Here is a 16132-nt window from a genome sequence, read left to right as displayed (position 1 = left end):
TACGCTGTGAGTGAGCCTGCCTGTCCAGGGCTGATAATGGAGACCTCTGCACATGCCCGCTCCCCAGGTGCGGGAGCTGCCTCTGGGAATAGCCTGGACCCACCATCTGCTGAAATGAAATGTAAAAATAAAACATCTCTTTACAGCTCACATTTCTAAAATGAAGTTTAAAAAATTGCCCAGCAACAAAGTAAAATAACAAACTGGTTCTACTTCAGTCCTGTTTGTGAACATTGATTGTTGGGAAATTAGTAAAGGGAAAAAAAAAGAAAATAAAAATAGAATGACTTTATTAATCTTTGAAATCAGTAATTCCAAAGGGTGCCTTTACCCTGGCTCCTACTGTCAACAGTACACCAATTTGTCTCCTCTCTCTAGGAAACTTGTGTTCAATGCTCCTCCTTCCCCCTAGACCCTCCGAAAAGGGAGGAGCAACTTTGGTGGATGATGATGTTGGAATTTTAAGCTTGTACAAAGAAAATAAAGCTTCATACTGCAATCTGGAAAAGAAGAGGAAGCAAAATACAAACAGCCAAAGAGCCTCTTTTATATCACCTCTGTGCAGCAGCACTAAAGGGACAGAGAAGACCTAAGCAGGTTGGGGGCATGGGGCAAAGGGAGGGTAAAAGATACACGTGTGCTCTGATGGGGTATATAATGCATCAGCTCAATGTCCCCACTGCCAAGTTCCATCAAAACCCAGAAGATCTGCTTTCCTGTTGTCCCAGTGAAAGTCTGCATTGGCTGATTGGCAACCATCTACTGCCACTTCTGCTTGAAGGCTTTGGGGACTTTGAGGCAGCAAAAGAAAATACTATGGACCCCTTGAAGTGCTGGTGGATGCTTCACCCTCAGTCATGCACCCAGGAGTGGTGAACAGGTTGTTTCTCTGTGTGTTTGTGGTTCATCTTTTAGTGTGAGCAGGATCTGAAAAAGAGAAGGGCAACCATGAAATGAATGAAATGACAGCACGGGGTTTTACTTATAGGCAGCAATGTCTGCTTTATCTAACATCACAGAAGAATCAAGAAGTGGTGGCCCAAATAAATGAAGTTCGCCTCCAAGTGCAAACCTCTTAATTTTTTTTGAGACGGAGTCTCCCTCTGTTACCCAGACTGGAGTGCTGTGGCGCGATCTTGGCTCACTGCAATCTCCGCCTCCCAGGTTCACGCCATTCTCCTGCCTCAGTCTCCGGAGTAGCTGGGACTACAGACGCCTGCCACCATGCCCGGCTAGTTTTTTTGTGTTTTTAGTAGAGATGGGGTTTCACCACGTTAGCCAGGATGGTCTCGACCTCCTGACCTCGTGATCCGCCTGCCTCGGCCTCCCAAAGTGCTGGGATTACAGGTGTGAGCCACCACGCCCGGTCGCAAAGCTCTTAATTTTAACCACTTTTGTTGGAAACCCTCCTAAAATACTCCCGGTTCTACTGCTGTTTCTTTTCTGTGTTGTTCTCTTTCCTTTTTTCTCTTGGACAAAAACATTTTATCTTTTGCTTTTCAAATGAAAAAATGCTAAATATGTCCATCTTTTCTAGAAACACAGTGTATTATTAGCATTTTTAAAGTGCATGAAAAACTTCTTCTATGTATGCTTTTGAGTTTTTCTAAATTTTCCCTCAATGTCAGATTGTCAGATAATACTTTGCCTTCTCCTCAACCCCTCAATCCCAATATACACCTATATGCCCACCATCAGGTTTAAGAAAAGGAACTTCACCATCACCCTGCATCCCTGCTAGACCCTCCCAGTTCTTTCCCATTCTCACCATTCCTGAATTTTGTGTTTATCCTTCCCTTGTTTGCTTTAAAAAAAACAGATTTATGATCTTTATACCCCTATATAATACACTGTTGAGTTTTATGTGGCTTTGAATTTTGTCACGCTCCTGTGATTACATATGCGATCTCAGTATACTACTGGTGGAATTTCTTTGGGTATACACTTAGGAGGGGAACTGCTGGGCCATAAACACTTGCATCTTCATCTCTCTAATGCCATCATATTTTCCAAAGTGATTATACAATTTACACTCCTTCTGGCAGTGCATGAGCGTCCCCACTTCTCCACATCTCTACATGTGGAGAAGCAGTATTGCCTCAGTTTACAATTTCTGTGAATTGTGAGTATTCAATGCTATTCCACTGTGGCTTAATTAGCATTTTCCTGATTAGAACTGAGGTTGAGCACCTTTCAAGTATCTATTGTGCATACGTGTTTCTTCTTATATGAAATGCGTGGATAAGACTTTTGCTTATCTTCCTATTGAATTGTTATTGATTTTTTATAAAGTTTTGAGATATAATTCACATATTGTACAATTCATTCCTTTAACATGTACAACTCAATAGTTTTTAGTATATTATATTGAGTTGTGCATCCATCATCACAGTCAATCTTCGAACATTTTCATGACCCCAAAAATAAACCCCATACCTCTTCGCCACCACCCCCTACATCTCTCATCCCTCAGCTATAGGCAACCGTTAGTCTAGACTACCGTCTGTCTCTATAGATTTGCCTATTCTGGACATTTCATAGAAATGGAATCATGCAATGGTCATTTGTGACGGGCTTCTTTCACTTAGCATAATGTTTTTAAGGGTCATCTATGCTGTAGCATGCAGCACTACTCCTTTGTTATGGCCGAATAATATTCCATTGTGTGTAGCCCACATTTCATTTGTCTACTCATCAGCTGTGGACATTAGGGTTGCTTCTACCTCTTGGCTATTATTAATAATGCTTCTATAAACAATGATGTACAAATATTTGAACTATGTTTTAATTTCTCTTGGGTATAGATACGGAAGTGAAATTAATTGCTGGGTCATATGGCAACTCTTTGTGTAAACCGTTTAAGGAACTGTCAAACTGTTTCCAAAAGCATTCGCACCATTTTACATCCCTCCCAACAGTGCATGCAGGTTCCAATGTCTCTTTTCCATTACAGCCATTCTGGTGGGCATGAAGTGATACACTGCTGTGTTTTTTCTTTTTCTTTTTTTGGTACAGATGGGGTCTTGTTGTGTTGCCCTAGCTGGTCTCAAACTGTTCGGCTCAAGTGATCCTCCAAGCTGGTGGCTGCTGACCACTGTGGTTTTATTTCCCCAGTGTCTAATGGTATTCAGGATCGTATTATATGCTTCTTAGCATGGTATACCTTCTTTGGCAAAACATCTGCTCAGTTCCTTTGCTCATCTTTAAACTTGAGTCATCTTTTTTATTATTGAATTGTAAGCACTCTGTATGTATTTTAGATACAAGTCCCTTGTCATATACGTGATTTGTAAATATTTTCTCAATTTCATGGATTGTTGTTTTACTTCCTTGATAGTGTCCTTTGAAGCACGAAATTTTAAATTTTTGAGCATGTCCAGTTTGTCTATTTTCTTCTTTTGTTGCTTATGATTTTGATGTCATATCTAAGAAACTGCTTATTTAATTTTAGAAGTTCTTTGCTTAAATATCTGGATACTAACTTTCTGCTTTTTATGTATTACAAACATCTTCACCCAGTTTGTGACTTGTGTCTTCACTCTACGGCTTTTTGAGACAGGGTTTTGCTTTGTTGCTGAAGCTGGAGTGCAGTGGCAGAATCATGGCTCACTACAGCCTCAACCTCAGGGGCTCAAGCAATCCTCCCACCTCAGCCTCCTGAGTAGCTGGGACCACAGGCATGTGCCACCATGCCTGGGCTAGTTTTTAAATTTTTTGCAGAGACAGAGTTTTGCCATGTTGCCCAGCCTGGTCTCGAACTCCTGGGCTCAAGAAATCCTCCCACCTTGGCCTCCCAAAGTGTTGACTTTACAAGTGTTAGCCACTGTGCCCTGCCTGGTATTTTTTAAAGGAGACTGTTTTGTAATTTATTAATTTATAAGTGCTACTCAGGAAAAAAATTAGATTGTATTTAGACATGTACTTAACAAGTGATCTTTTCAGAAAAGGTTATTTATTTATTTATATTTATTTATTTATTTTCAAGACTGTCCTGCTCTGTCACCCAAGCTGGAGTACAGTGGCATGATCATGGCTTACTTGCAGCCCCAACCTCCTGGGCTCAAACGATCCTCCGGCCTCAGCCTCCTGAGTACCTGGGACCACAAGCATGTGCCACCATGCCTAGCTAATTTTTCTTCTATCTTTTTGTAGCGATGGAATCTCCCTATTTTGCCCAGCCTGGTCTAAAACTCTTGGGCTCAAATAGTGAGCCTGCTGTCTCAGCCTGCTAAAGTGCAAGCCACCACACCTGGCCGAGATATGGTTTTTTAAAAATATTAGAAGACTTCTAGAAAATCCAGGACAGTCACCATAAAAACAGGATGGATTATTTAAAAAAAGACACACACAAAAAACTTTTTTTTTTTTTTTTTTTTTTTTTTTGAGACAGGGTCTTAACTCTGTTGTCCAGGCTGGAGTGTAGTGGCATAATCATAGCTTACTGCAGCCCCGACCTCCTGGGCTCAAGTGATCCTCCTACCTCAGTCTCCTGAGTAGCTGGGACCTCAGGCGTGTGCCACCAGGCTTGGTTAATTTTTTAAATTTTTGTAGAGACAAGGTCTCCCTATGTTGTCCAGGCAGGTTTGGAACTCCTGGACTCAAACGATCCCCCTCCTTGGTCACCCAAAGTGCTGGGATTACAGGTGTGAGCCAATGCACCCGGCCCTGACAAAGGTTTTTAAAATAAAAAATTTCAAACACACATAAAAAATAAAACAATATAATACACTTCCATGTTCTCATCATTCAGCTTTGATAATGATCAACACCCTACCATTTGTTTCATCTCTTCACATTTTTTTCCTGGAGTATTTTCAAAGCAAACTCAATATAACATTATCTTCAGAATCTATCTCTTATGAATAAGAAACGAAGGGGGAAAAAAAAACTCCCACAATATCTTCATGGCATCTTAGAAGTTCTTAATTTTAACCAAGTCAAATGTATCCGTTTTTACCTTTATGGTTTGCACTTTTTGGTTTTGATTTGACAAGCCCTTTCCTTTTACTGTGACTGTAATGATCTGGTCCTCTAATGTATTCGAAAAGATTTATACTTTTGCTTTTCATATTTAAGTCTTTAATGCAACCTGAAATTGCGTACCGTTCGAAGCACAGATCTAATTCCATTTTTTCCTACACGATAACTGATTGTCCTAATGTTGTTATTGAGGTCTATCCTTTCCTCCTCTAATTGCAATGCATCTTGGTCGTAAGTTATTTCCTATATATAGACCAGTTTTAGGTTTCTCTATTTGGTGTCAATATCACACTCTCTCAAGCATGTTAGCTTGATGCTAATTCTTGTAATCTGGTTAAGACAAGTCACACACAGCCCCCTACTGGCATCCCCATTCTTTATAGGAGTATAAAGATTCTTCTCTCTTTCATATACATTTCAAAAAATAAACAACGAATACCCTCTCAAATATACAAATCAATTTTAGGGAGAACTGACATCTTTACAAAACTGTAACTTTTTTTTTTTTTTTTTTTGGAGACAGTCTTGCTCTGTTGTCCAGGCTGGAGTACAGCGGTGTGATCTCAGCTCACTGCAACTTCCACCTCCTGGGTTCAAGCAATTCTCGTGCCTCAGTCCCCTGAGTAAGCTGAGACTATAGACATGCACCACTAGGCCCAGCTAATTTTTTGCATTTTTAGTAGAGATGGGTTTTGCCATGTTGCCCAGGCTGGTCTTGAACCCCTAGGGAGCTTGGGTAATCCCCCTTGGCCTCCCAAAGTATGTGGATTATAGGCATGAGCCACCGCACCAGGCCACAAACTGTAACTTTTAATCCATGAACATGTAGGCCTCTCCATTAATTTCTTAAAGTGTCTCTCGATAAGGGGTGTGTGTGTGTGTGTGTGTGTGTGTGTGTGTGTGTGTGTGTATTTTAATCACAGGTCTTATGTATCTTTTGTTAAATTTATTCCTAGGTATGTGCTTTAATGCTCTGTAAAGTGTATCTTTTCTGTAATCACATGCTCTACCTGTTGGTGCAGAAATATAGAAATGTAATTGATTTTGGAAAATTCTCTGATAAAGCCAATAATCTATTTGAACATTCTTTTTGGGTTTACAGTCAAATATGTTGTCTGAGAATAATGACAGATCTGCCTCCTCCTTTCTGATCCTATGTCATTGCCTTGTCTTGGTTTACTTTACTGGCGAGGATGTCCCTCCCACTACATCACTGACTAGAAGTGACGGTGGGCTCCCTTGTCTTGCTCCTCATCTTAAGGGAATGAATACTTTCAAGGAATCCCAATTAAAATTATAATGTTTACTGTTGGATTTTGTAGAGATATTTTATTATTAGGTAATGAAAACTCCCTTCTATCCTAGGAACTTTTTAAAAAGTCATGAAGATACAAATGCTAATTCTGTATCCATTGAAAGAAGCATATTCTCCCCCTTTAATCTGTTACTGGAATAAATTACCTTAGTCAATTTTTACTTTTCAAATTGTAATTGTTTTATTTATTTATTTTTTATGAAGTCCTAATTACTATACATGCATTTTTTTTTTTTTGGCAGTACGGAGAAACCTTTCACAGATAAGTGACAAAGAAAAGGCAAGTAACAATTTTGTACAAGAAATTTAACACATTTTGTACAAGGTCTTCACTTTGCTGACATCATCTGTACAAACTCTTCATAGTTTACTTGACCGTCACCATCAGTATCTGCTTCCCTGATAGTTTCATCAACTTCTTCATCTGTTAACTTCTCTCCAAGGTTTGTCATCACATGGCGAAGTTCTGCAGCACTAACAGAGCCATTGCCATCCTTCTCTTTTTTTTTTTTTTTTTTTTTTTGAGACAGAGTCTCGCTCTGTCGCCCAGGCTGGAGTGCAGTAGCCAGGATGGTCTTGATCTCCTGACCTCGTGATCCGCCCGTCTTGGCCTCCCAAAGTGCTGGGATTACAGGCTTGAGCCACCGCGCCCGGCCGCCATCCTTCTCAAACACACTGAATGCTTCTCTAATTTCTTCTTCACTGTCTGTGGCTTTTATTTTTCTTGCCATCATTGTCAGAAACTCACAGAAGTCAACTGTGCCATTACCACTGGGTATCTACTTCACTAATCATGTCCTGTAACTCTGCTTCTGTGGGATTCTGCCCAAGAGACGTCATTACAGCTCCCAGTTCCTTTGTTGTTATAGTTCCATCACCATCTTTGTCAAATAGTGAAAAAGCTTCTTTGAATTCTGCAATCTGCTCTTCAGTCAGTTGGCCAACCATGCTGCTAGCGTAACCGGTTTCTGAGACGTGACTATACAACCACTCAGTTCGCTTGCTCCACTCGGACTAATGTCAGTTTCTAAATATTAAACAACTGTTGGCCAGGCACAATGGCTCGTGCCTGTAATCCCAGCAATTTGGGAGGCCAAGGCAGGTATATCACGAGGTCAGAAGATCGGGACAATCCTGGCTAACATGATGAAGCCCCGTCTCTACTAAAAATACAAAAATTAGCTGGGTGTGCTGGCACACACCTGTAATCCCAGCTACTTGGGAGGCTGAGGCAGGATTATTGCTTGAACCTGGGAGGTGGAGGTTGCAGTGAGCTGAGATCAGACCACTGCACTCCAGCCTGGGTGACAGAGTGAGACTCTGTCTCAAAAACAAAATGAAACAAAACAAAACACCAAAAAGAACAATTGTTGAATCTCTGGAATAAACCTGACTTGGTTATGATACATTCACTTTTTAAACATTATTAGATTCAAGTTGCTATTATTCTATTGGGAATTTTTTGTCTTTTTTTTTTTTTTTTTTTTTTTTTTTTTTGAGACAGAGTCTCATTCTGTCACCCAGGCTGGAGTTCGGAAGTGTGATCTCGGCTCACTGCAAACTCCACCTCCCAGGTTCAAGCGTTTCTCTTGTCTCAGTCTCCCAAGTAGCTGGGATTACAGTCACCCACCACCATGCCGGGCTAATTTTTGTATTTTTAGTAGAGACAAGATTCACCATGTTGGTCAAGCTGGTCTTGAACTCCTGACCTCAAATGGTCCACCTGGCTCGGCCTCCCAAAGTGCTGGGATTACAGGCATGAGCCACCGTCCCTGGCCTGAATTTTTGCATTTTTATCCACAATTAAGAATGTCTTGCAATTTTAAAACATTTTCTGTAGACTGTCCTTGCCAGGTTTTGATATTAAGATAATAGAGTTAGAAAGTGTTCCCTCTTTTCTTATACTCTGGAATAGTTTATAGACTGAAATATTTGTTCCTTGAATGTTTGGTAGGACTCACCAGTAAAACATAAAAGCCTGGTAATTAATTTGTGGGAAGATTTTTGTTCTTGATTCAGTTTCCATAATAATTAAAGGAATATTTGGATTTTGTATTTCTCCTTGAGTAAATATTTGTAAGTTAAATATTAAAATTGTATTCATCTCACCAAAGTTCTAAAAATATATCAGCATATCATCATAAAGTTATTCACAATATCTTCCTGCAATCTGTTTAATCTCTGAAGCATGTATAATAATGTCTCTAACTCATTCCTCTCAACTGTATGTTTATTTTCCTCCAGATCTTTGTTATTATTTCTTGTTTTTACTTTCTTTTGACTTATTTTGTTTTTCTTTTTTTTTAACTTCTTAAACCAGATACTTGGCACATTAACTTTCAGCCCCTCCTCTTCCCTCACTGCAATCATAAATTTTCCTCTAGGTATTACTTTACCTACATTTCTCAATTTTTTATATTAAACAACATTTTAAAATTATTACTATTATTCTTATTTTTTTTTTGAGATGGAATTTCACTCTTGTCACCCAGGCTGAAGTGCAATGGTGCAATCTCAGCTCACTGCAACCTCCACCTCTCAGGTTCAAGCCATTCTTCTGCCTTAGCCTCCCGAGTAGCTAGGATTACAGGTGCCCACTACCACACCTGGCTAATTTTTGTATTTTTAGTAGAGATGGGGTTTCAGCATGTTGGCCAGGCTGGTCTCGAACTCCTGACCTCAGGCGATCCACCCGCCTTGGCCTTCCAAAGTGCAGGGATTACAGGTGTGAACCACTGTGTCCCACCAATTACGATTTTTTTTTTTTTTTTTTTTTTTTGAGGCGAAGTCTCGCTCTGTCGCCCGGACTGGAGTGCAGTGGCCGGATCTCAGCTCACTGCAAGCTCCGCCTCCCGGGTTTGCGCCATTCTCCCGCCTCAGCCTCCCGAGTAGCTGGGACTACAGGCGCCCGCCACCTCGCCCGGCTAGTTTTTTTTTTTGTATTTTTAGTAGAGACGGGGTTTCACTGTGTTAGTCAGGATGGTCTCGATCTCCTGACCTCGTGATCCGCCCGTCTCGGCCTCCCAAAGTGCTGGGATTACAGGCTTGAGCCACCGCGCCCGGCCACCAATTACGATTTTTAAATTAGTTAACTCTTTTCTTAATTTCCAAAAATACAAGGATTTTTCCAGTATCTTTTTGTTATTGCATAGTGGTCAAGGAACATAGTGTTTGAAATGTGATTTAAGGCCTACTACATAGTTTCTGCAACTCCCCCATAGAAGCTTGCAAAGAATGTGCATTATGCAGTTATTTAGTGTGATGTTCTATACATGCCTATGAGATCAAGCCTGTTAATGATGTAGACAAAATTTCCATTTTTTTTTTCTCTGTTGCCCAGGCTGGAGTGCAGTGGCATGAACACAGCTCACTGCAGCCTAAATCTCCTGGGCGCAAATGATCCCCATGCCTCAGCCTCCCATGTGGCTGGGACCACAGGCACACACCACCATGCCCAGCTAATTTTTCAATTTTTTTGGAGAGACAGGATCTCACTTTGTTGCCCAGGCTGGCCTCAAACTCCTGGGCTCGAGTGATCCTCCTGCCTCAGCCTCCCAAAGTGCTAGGTTTATGGGTGTGAACCACTATGCACAGCCTCTTAAATTTTTTTATTGTCAGAAACATTACTTATTATCAGACTGCTCAATCTAGCAATTACTGAGTTACATTAAAACCTTCCAATATAAAGCTAGTATTTACCTATTTTTCTTATGGTTCTGTTAAGTTTTTGCCCAATGTACTTTTCATACATATGTATTTATTAAATAAAAACATTAAATATACTAAAGTAAGTTAACAAGAAAAGGTTGAGCACTTTCTTGGTGAACCTTTAGCCCTAATGTAGTGACCCTCTTTATTTTTTGTTATGCTTTTTGCCTAAAAATCTATTTTGTCTGATAAATATAGCTACATCAGCTTTCTTTCTTTTTTTTTTTTTTATTATACTTTAAGTTCTAGGGTACATGTGCACAACATGTAGGTTTGTTACATATGTACACATGTGCCATGTTGGTGTGCTGCACCCATTAACTCGTCATTTACATTAGGTATATCTCCTAATGCTATCCCTCCTTCCTCCTCCCACAATAGGACCTGGTGTGTGATGATCCTCTTCCTGTGTCCAAGTGATCTCATTGTTCAATTCCCACCTATGAGTGAGAACATGCGGTATTTGGTTTTCTGTTGTTGTGATAGTTTGCTGAGAATGATGGTTTCCAGCTGCATCCATGTCCCTACAAAGGACACAAACTCATCCTTTTTTTACGGCTGCATAGTATTCCATGGTGTATATGTGCCACATTTTCTTAATCCAGTCTGTCACTGATGGACATTTGGGTTGGTTCCAAGTCTTTGCTATTGTGAATAGTGCCGCAATAAACATACGTGTGCATGTGTCTTTATAGCAGCATGACTTATAATCCTTTGGGTATATCCCCAGTAATGGGATGGCTGGGTCAAATGGTATTTCTAGTTCTAGATCCTTGAGGAATCGCCACACTGTTTTCCACAATGGTTGAACTAGTTTACAGTCCCACCAACAGTGTAAAAGTGTTCCTATTTCTTCACATCCTCTCCAGCACCTGTTGTTTCCTGATATTTTAATGATTGCCATTCTAACTGGTGTGAGATGGTATCTCATTGTGGTTTTGATTTGCATTTCTCTGACGGTGAGTGATGATGAGCATTTTTTCATGTGTCTGTTGGCTGTATGAATGTCTTCTTTTGAGAAGTGTTGTTCATATCCTTTGCCCACTTTTTGATGGGGTTTTTTCTTGTAAATTTGATTGAGTTCTTTATAGGTTCTGTATATTAGCCCTTTGTCAGATGAGTAGATTGCAAAAATTTTCTCCCATTCTGTAGGTTGCCTGTTCACTCTGATGGTAGTTTCTTTTGCTGTGCAGAAGCTCTTCAGTTTAAATAGATCCCATTTGTCAATTTTGGCTTTTGTTGCCATTGCTTTTGGTGTTTTGGATATGAAGTCCTTGCCCATGCCTATGTCCTGAATGGTATTACCTAGGTTTTCTTCTAGGGTTTTTATGGTTTTAGGTCTAACATTTAAGTCTCTAATCCATCTTGAATTAATTTTCATATAAGGAGTAAGGAAAGGATCCAGTTTCAGCTTTCTACTTATGGCTAGCCAATTTTCCCAGCACCATTTATTAAATAGGGAATCCTTTCCCCATTTCTTGTTTTTGTCAGGTTTGTCAAAAATCAGATGGCTGTAGATGTATGGTATTATTTCTGAGGGCTCTGTTCTGTTCCATTGGTCTATATCTCTGTTTTGGTACCAGTACCATGCTGTTTTGGTTACTGTAGCCTTGTAGTATAGTTTGAAGTCAGGTAGCATGATGCCTCCAGCTTTGTTCTTTTGGCTTAGGATTGTCTTGGCAATGCAGGGTCTTTTTTGGTTCCACACTTTAAAGCAGTTTTTTCCAATTCTGTGAAGAAAGTCATTGGTAGCTTAATGGGGATGGCATTGAATCTATAAATTACTTGGGCAGTATGGCCATTTTCACAATATTGATTCTTCCTATCCATGAGCACGGTATGTTCTTCCATTTGTTTGTGTCCTCTTTTATTTCACTGATCTATGGTTTGTAGTTCTCCTTTAAGAGGTCCTTTACATCCCTTGTAAGTTGGATTCCTAGGTATTTTATTCTCTTTGGAGCAATTGTGAATGGGAGTTCATTCATGATTTGGCTCTCTGTTTGTCTGTTGTTGGTGTATAAGAATGCTTGTGATTTTTGCACATTGATTTTGTATCCTGAGACTTTGCTGAAGTTTCTTATCAGCTTAAGGAGATTTTGGGCTGAGACAATGGGGTTTTCTAACTATACAATCATGTCATCTGCAAACAGGGACAATTTGACTTCTTCTTTTCCTAAGTGAATACCCTTTATTTCTTTCTCTTGCCTGATTGCCCTAGCCAGAACTTCCAAAACTATGTTGAATAGGAGTGGTGAGAGAGGGCATCCCTGTCTTGTGCCAGATTTCAAAGGGAATGCTTCCAGTTTTTGCCCATTCAGTATGATATTGGCTGTGGGTTTGTCATAAATAGCTCTTATTATTTTGAGGTACGTTATATCATATCAATACTGAATTATTGAGAGTTTTTAGCATGAAGGGCTGTTGAATTTTGTCAAAGGCCTTTTCTGCATCTATTGAGATAATCATGTGGTTTTTGTCTTTGGTTCTGTTTATATGCTGGATTACATTTATTGATTTGTGTATGGCCATTACATAATGGTAAAGGGATCAATTCATCAGGAAGAGCTAACTATCTTAAATATATATGCACCCAATACAGGTACATCAGCTTTCTTTTGGTTGGTATTTCTCCAATATATCTTTTTCTAACCTTTTTCTTTCATCCTTTCTATATGCCTATGTTTAAGATTTTCTTGTTGTAATAGCCTAAAAGTAGATTTTAGAAAATTCCAGGCTGACAATATAACTATTTCTGGTTGGCCATTTTCCCTTCCCTCCACTGCTCCCACCTTGTCCCTGCCTGATGTAGCAGCCACAGCCATCCTGTGAAATCCTCTGCTCAGAACCCCTTGATGGCTACCACTACACTCAGAAGACAAGTGCAAGTCCTCTCCTTGGCCCCCAGGGCCTGCATGATCTGGCCCCTTGTCATCTCTCAGCCTCATCTGTTCTCACTCTCCTCTGCTCTCTCGTGCAACACGACAGCTCCACTTGAATTTCCCAATCACAGCAGCCACATCCCTCCCTCCAGGCATGTGCTCCCACTGTTCCCTCCACCTGGAATTCCCTTCCATCCATATCTGCTGGCTTATTTCCTCTTCTTGAGGTCTTACTGCAAAGGCCACGTTCTCTGACTACTTTATTTAGAACAGCGAACCTCCCCATTCTCTACCTTCTTTCATTGCTTTTTCTTTTTTTTCTCTCTCTAGAACATTTCCCACTATCTCGTGTACTGTTTGTGTTACTTATCTGGTCTGTTGTTTGTCTCTCCTATTGGGGATTTTTGGCTGTTTTGCTCACTGCTCTATGGCTTGTGCCTAGTGCCTAGAATAGTGCTGAACACACAGAAGATGCTTGGTCCATATTTGTTGCATTCATGAATCAGTCTTTGACTTTCACTGGAAATCACTTTCACTGAATCGACTCACATTTTGGAAAGGACCAATGCTTTTATTTGTTTGTACTGTTTTAAGCTGTGCTTTCTATTTGTTTTACCTCTTCCATTTTTCATTTTCTTCTTTGTGGATTCATCTCATTCCACTTTCTCTCTGCTACTTTGGAAGGTTTTTATTTTTTAAAATACTTTATTCATTTAACAATTGTATATGTTAACTATGTAAAGCTAAAATTCATCAATAACCTTAACTTTTCACTGTACAGTATGAACTCAGATGACTTTAATTTTGAACCATCTGCTATCCTTGATTTACATGATATGGTGGTTTGGATATTTTCGTTTTCTTTTTAACTTCACAAGAACATTATCATCCTTTTGTTGCTCATTATGTTGTCCCCAATTCCTCCTGCATTTCAGACCTTTCTTCTGGTATTATAATACCTTCCTCTGTCTGAAATACATTCTTTAGACTCCTTGGCAAAGGTCTACTAGTGACAAACTCTTTTGGGTGTTATGTGTTGGAAAATGTGTTCCATCCTCATTCATGAAAGATATTTTTGCTTAGAATACATCTATGGTTTAGTAAGTATTTCCCTTCCTCAGTGGCAACATTACACGGTATTTTTGTTTCCATCTTTGCTGCTGAGAAGTTAGCTGTCAATCAGACTGGAATTGCTCTGGTAATCCTTCCACTCCCTCCAGGCGCTTTAATATCTCTTCAAATATTGTCCCTTCCCATTTTTTCTTTCCAGAGCTCCAATTAGATATTTACTAGGCCTTCTCAATTGGCTTTCCACCTCTTTCTTTCTGTGCTGCATTCCCGATCATTTTTCAATTTTTTATTTATTTTTTGAGCAGAAGTGAATGTTTATTAAAAAACTTGAGAAGGCCAGGTGCAGTGGCTCATGTCTGTAATCCCCGCACTTTGGCTGAGGCGGGTAGATCATGAGGTCAAGAGATCGAGATCATCCTGGCCAACATGGTGGAACCCTGTCTCTACTAAAAATATAAAAATTAGCTGGGCATGGTGGCATGCGCCTGTAGTCCCAGCTACTCGTGAAGCTGAGACAGGAGAATCACTTGAGCCTAGGGGGCGGAGGTTGCAGTGAGCGAAGATCGCGCCACTGTACTCTAGCCTGGTGACAGAGCAAGACTCTGTCTCCAAAACACAAAAAATTATATATATTATAAAATATATACATTATAAAATTATATATGTAATAAATATTATATATATAAAAGCTTTAGAGTAGGAACAAAAAGAAGGAAAGTACACTTGGAAGAGGGTCAAGCGGGGGACTTGAGAGATCAAGTGTGAGGTTTGACCTTTTGACTTGGGGTTTTATATGCTGGCATACTTCTGGCATCTTGCATCTCTTCTCCCCTGGTTTTTCCCTTGGAGTGGGCTGTCCACATATGCAGATGCAGTTGTCTGCTAGCACTTGGGAGGTGAGCATGCGCAGTGTGTTTACTGGAGTTGTACACATGCTCACTTGAGGCGTTCTTCCCTTACCAGCCGAATGTCCCTAGGAGGTCATATGTCAGTTAAAGGCTACCATTTTGCGTCTTAGTGCACATGCTCAAGCCCACTCCCCCAACTCCTGAGATCTTACCAGGAAGCTACTAATCACCAGTTTCAGGTTTTTCCTCTCTATAAGGAGACTGCCTTTCCCTGGTGCTGACTGCAACTGATTATTATTTGAGAGAGACAGTTAACAACTGCCTGATCATCACCTGATGGTCACCTGACATTCCTGGTTGCGGTGGGAGGGGTGGGGCTGGAGCCCTTTCTTGCCCTGCTCATGTCCGACTACCTACTGTAAACTTTCCCCGCTCAAGAGTCCAAGATCCCAAATCTTCAGGGAAATTGGATGAAGGTCAGTCTTCTGTAACTGCTTTCCACTGACAGAGAGGTGGTAGTTGGCTGTTCTGTGGGTTTTGGCCTGTTGCTAGCTGTCAGGGCAGGGTGGCTCCGTGGATTGGTGAAAGTGGGAACCAGCCAGGCCCAAGGGAGACAGGGGGAAGACTGTGCCTTTGTTTGTTCCACTGATGGGCAGTCTAGGGGTCCTTTGTAAAAGGGTGACTCCTGAATATTGAGAGGATGGTATCCCTCACTGAGGATCATCTGAAGCTTGACGGCAAGTAGGGAATGTATTCGAGTCACACACCAAAGTATGTTACTGGCAGAAGGTATCCAAGTCACAGGGCACCAAAATATGTTAGTAACAGTGATTCCGTATCCGTATGGGTCTGCCGCAGCCTCAATTCTTGCCTCCTCAGAAGAAAGAATTTGACTGAGGGGCATAAGGCAGAAGGAGAGACCAAGGCAAGTTGTAGAGCAGGAGTGAAAGCGTATTAAAAAGCTTTCGAGCAGGAAGGAAAGCACACGTGGAAGACGGTCAAGCAGGCGACTTGAAAGACGAGTGTCCAGATCACTTCTTTAAATACATCTTTGAGTTCATTAAACCTCTCTTCAGTGAACTGGGTCAAATCTGCAGGTAAGCCCCTCCACTGATTTTTAAACTTTAATTATTATTTTTCAATTCCAAAAGAGCTACTTAGTTCTATTTCAAATCTGCTTGGTCATAACTTTAATCTCTTGGTTTACTCTCTCTTTTAATTTCTCTAAACATGAGAGAAAATTTATTTTGCAGGATTTGGCAATTTCAATATCTTAGTCTAACACTGTTATCTATTACTTTGCTGGCTTTGCTCATGGTGCCACGTTTCTT

General features: G+C 40.5%; 1 protein-coding gene and 1 pseudogene across 5 annotated transcripts in view; both read right to left on the bottom strand.

The window, feature by feature from the left end:
- Positions 1-273: 273 nt before the first annotated feature.
- The window catches only part of TTLL5 (tubulin tyrosine ligase like 5), a 296207-nt gene continuing 280348 nt past the window's right edge, over positions 274-16132 (bottom strand). For all 5 annotated transcript variants that reach the window (XM_030929811.1, XM_030929823.1, XM_030929826.1 and 2 more), the window contains one exon: positions 274-927. In XM_030929811.1, the coding sequence (XP_030785671.1) occupies positions 905-927 (23 nt within the window). In that variant the 3' untranslated portion in view covers positions 274-904. The remainder of the gene's footprint in view (positions 928-16132) is intronic.
- Positions 6526-7401, bottom strand: LOC104677597 (annotated as a pseudogene).

This window comes from Rhinopithecus roxellana, chromosome 5 (genome assembly GCF_007565055.1).
Source record: "Rhinopithecus roxellana isolate Shanxi Qingling chromosome 5, ASM756505v1, whole genome shotgun sequence".
NCBI lineage: Eukaryota > Metazoa > Chordata > Mammalia > Primates > Cercopithecidae > Rhinopithecus > Rhinopithecus roxellana.
The sequence above is the reverse complement of the archived record's forward strand: the minus strand, read 5'-3'. Positions and strand labels throughout refer to the sequence as shown.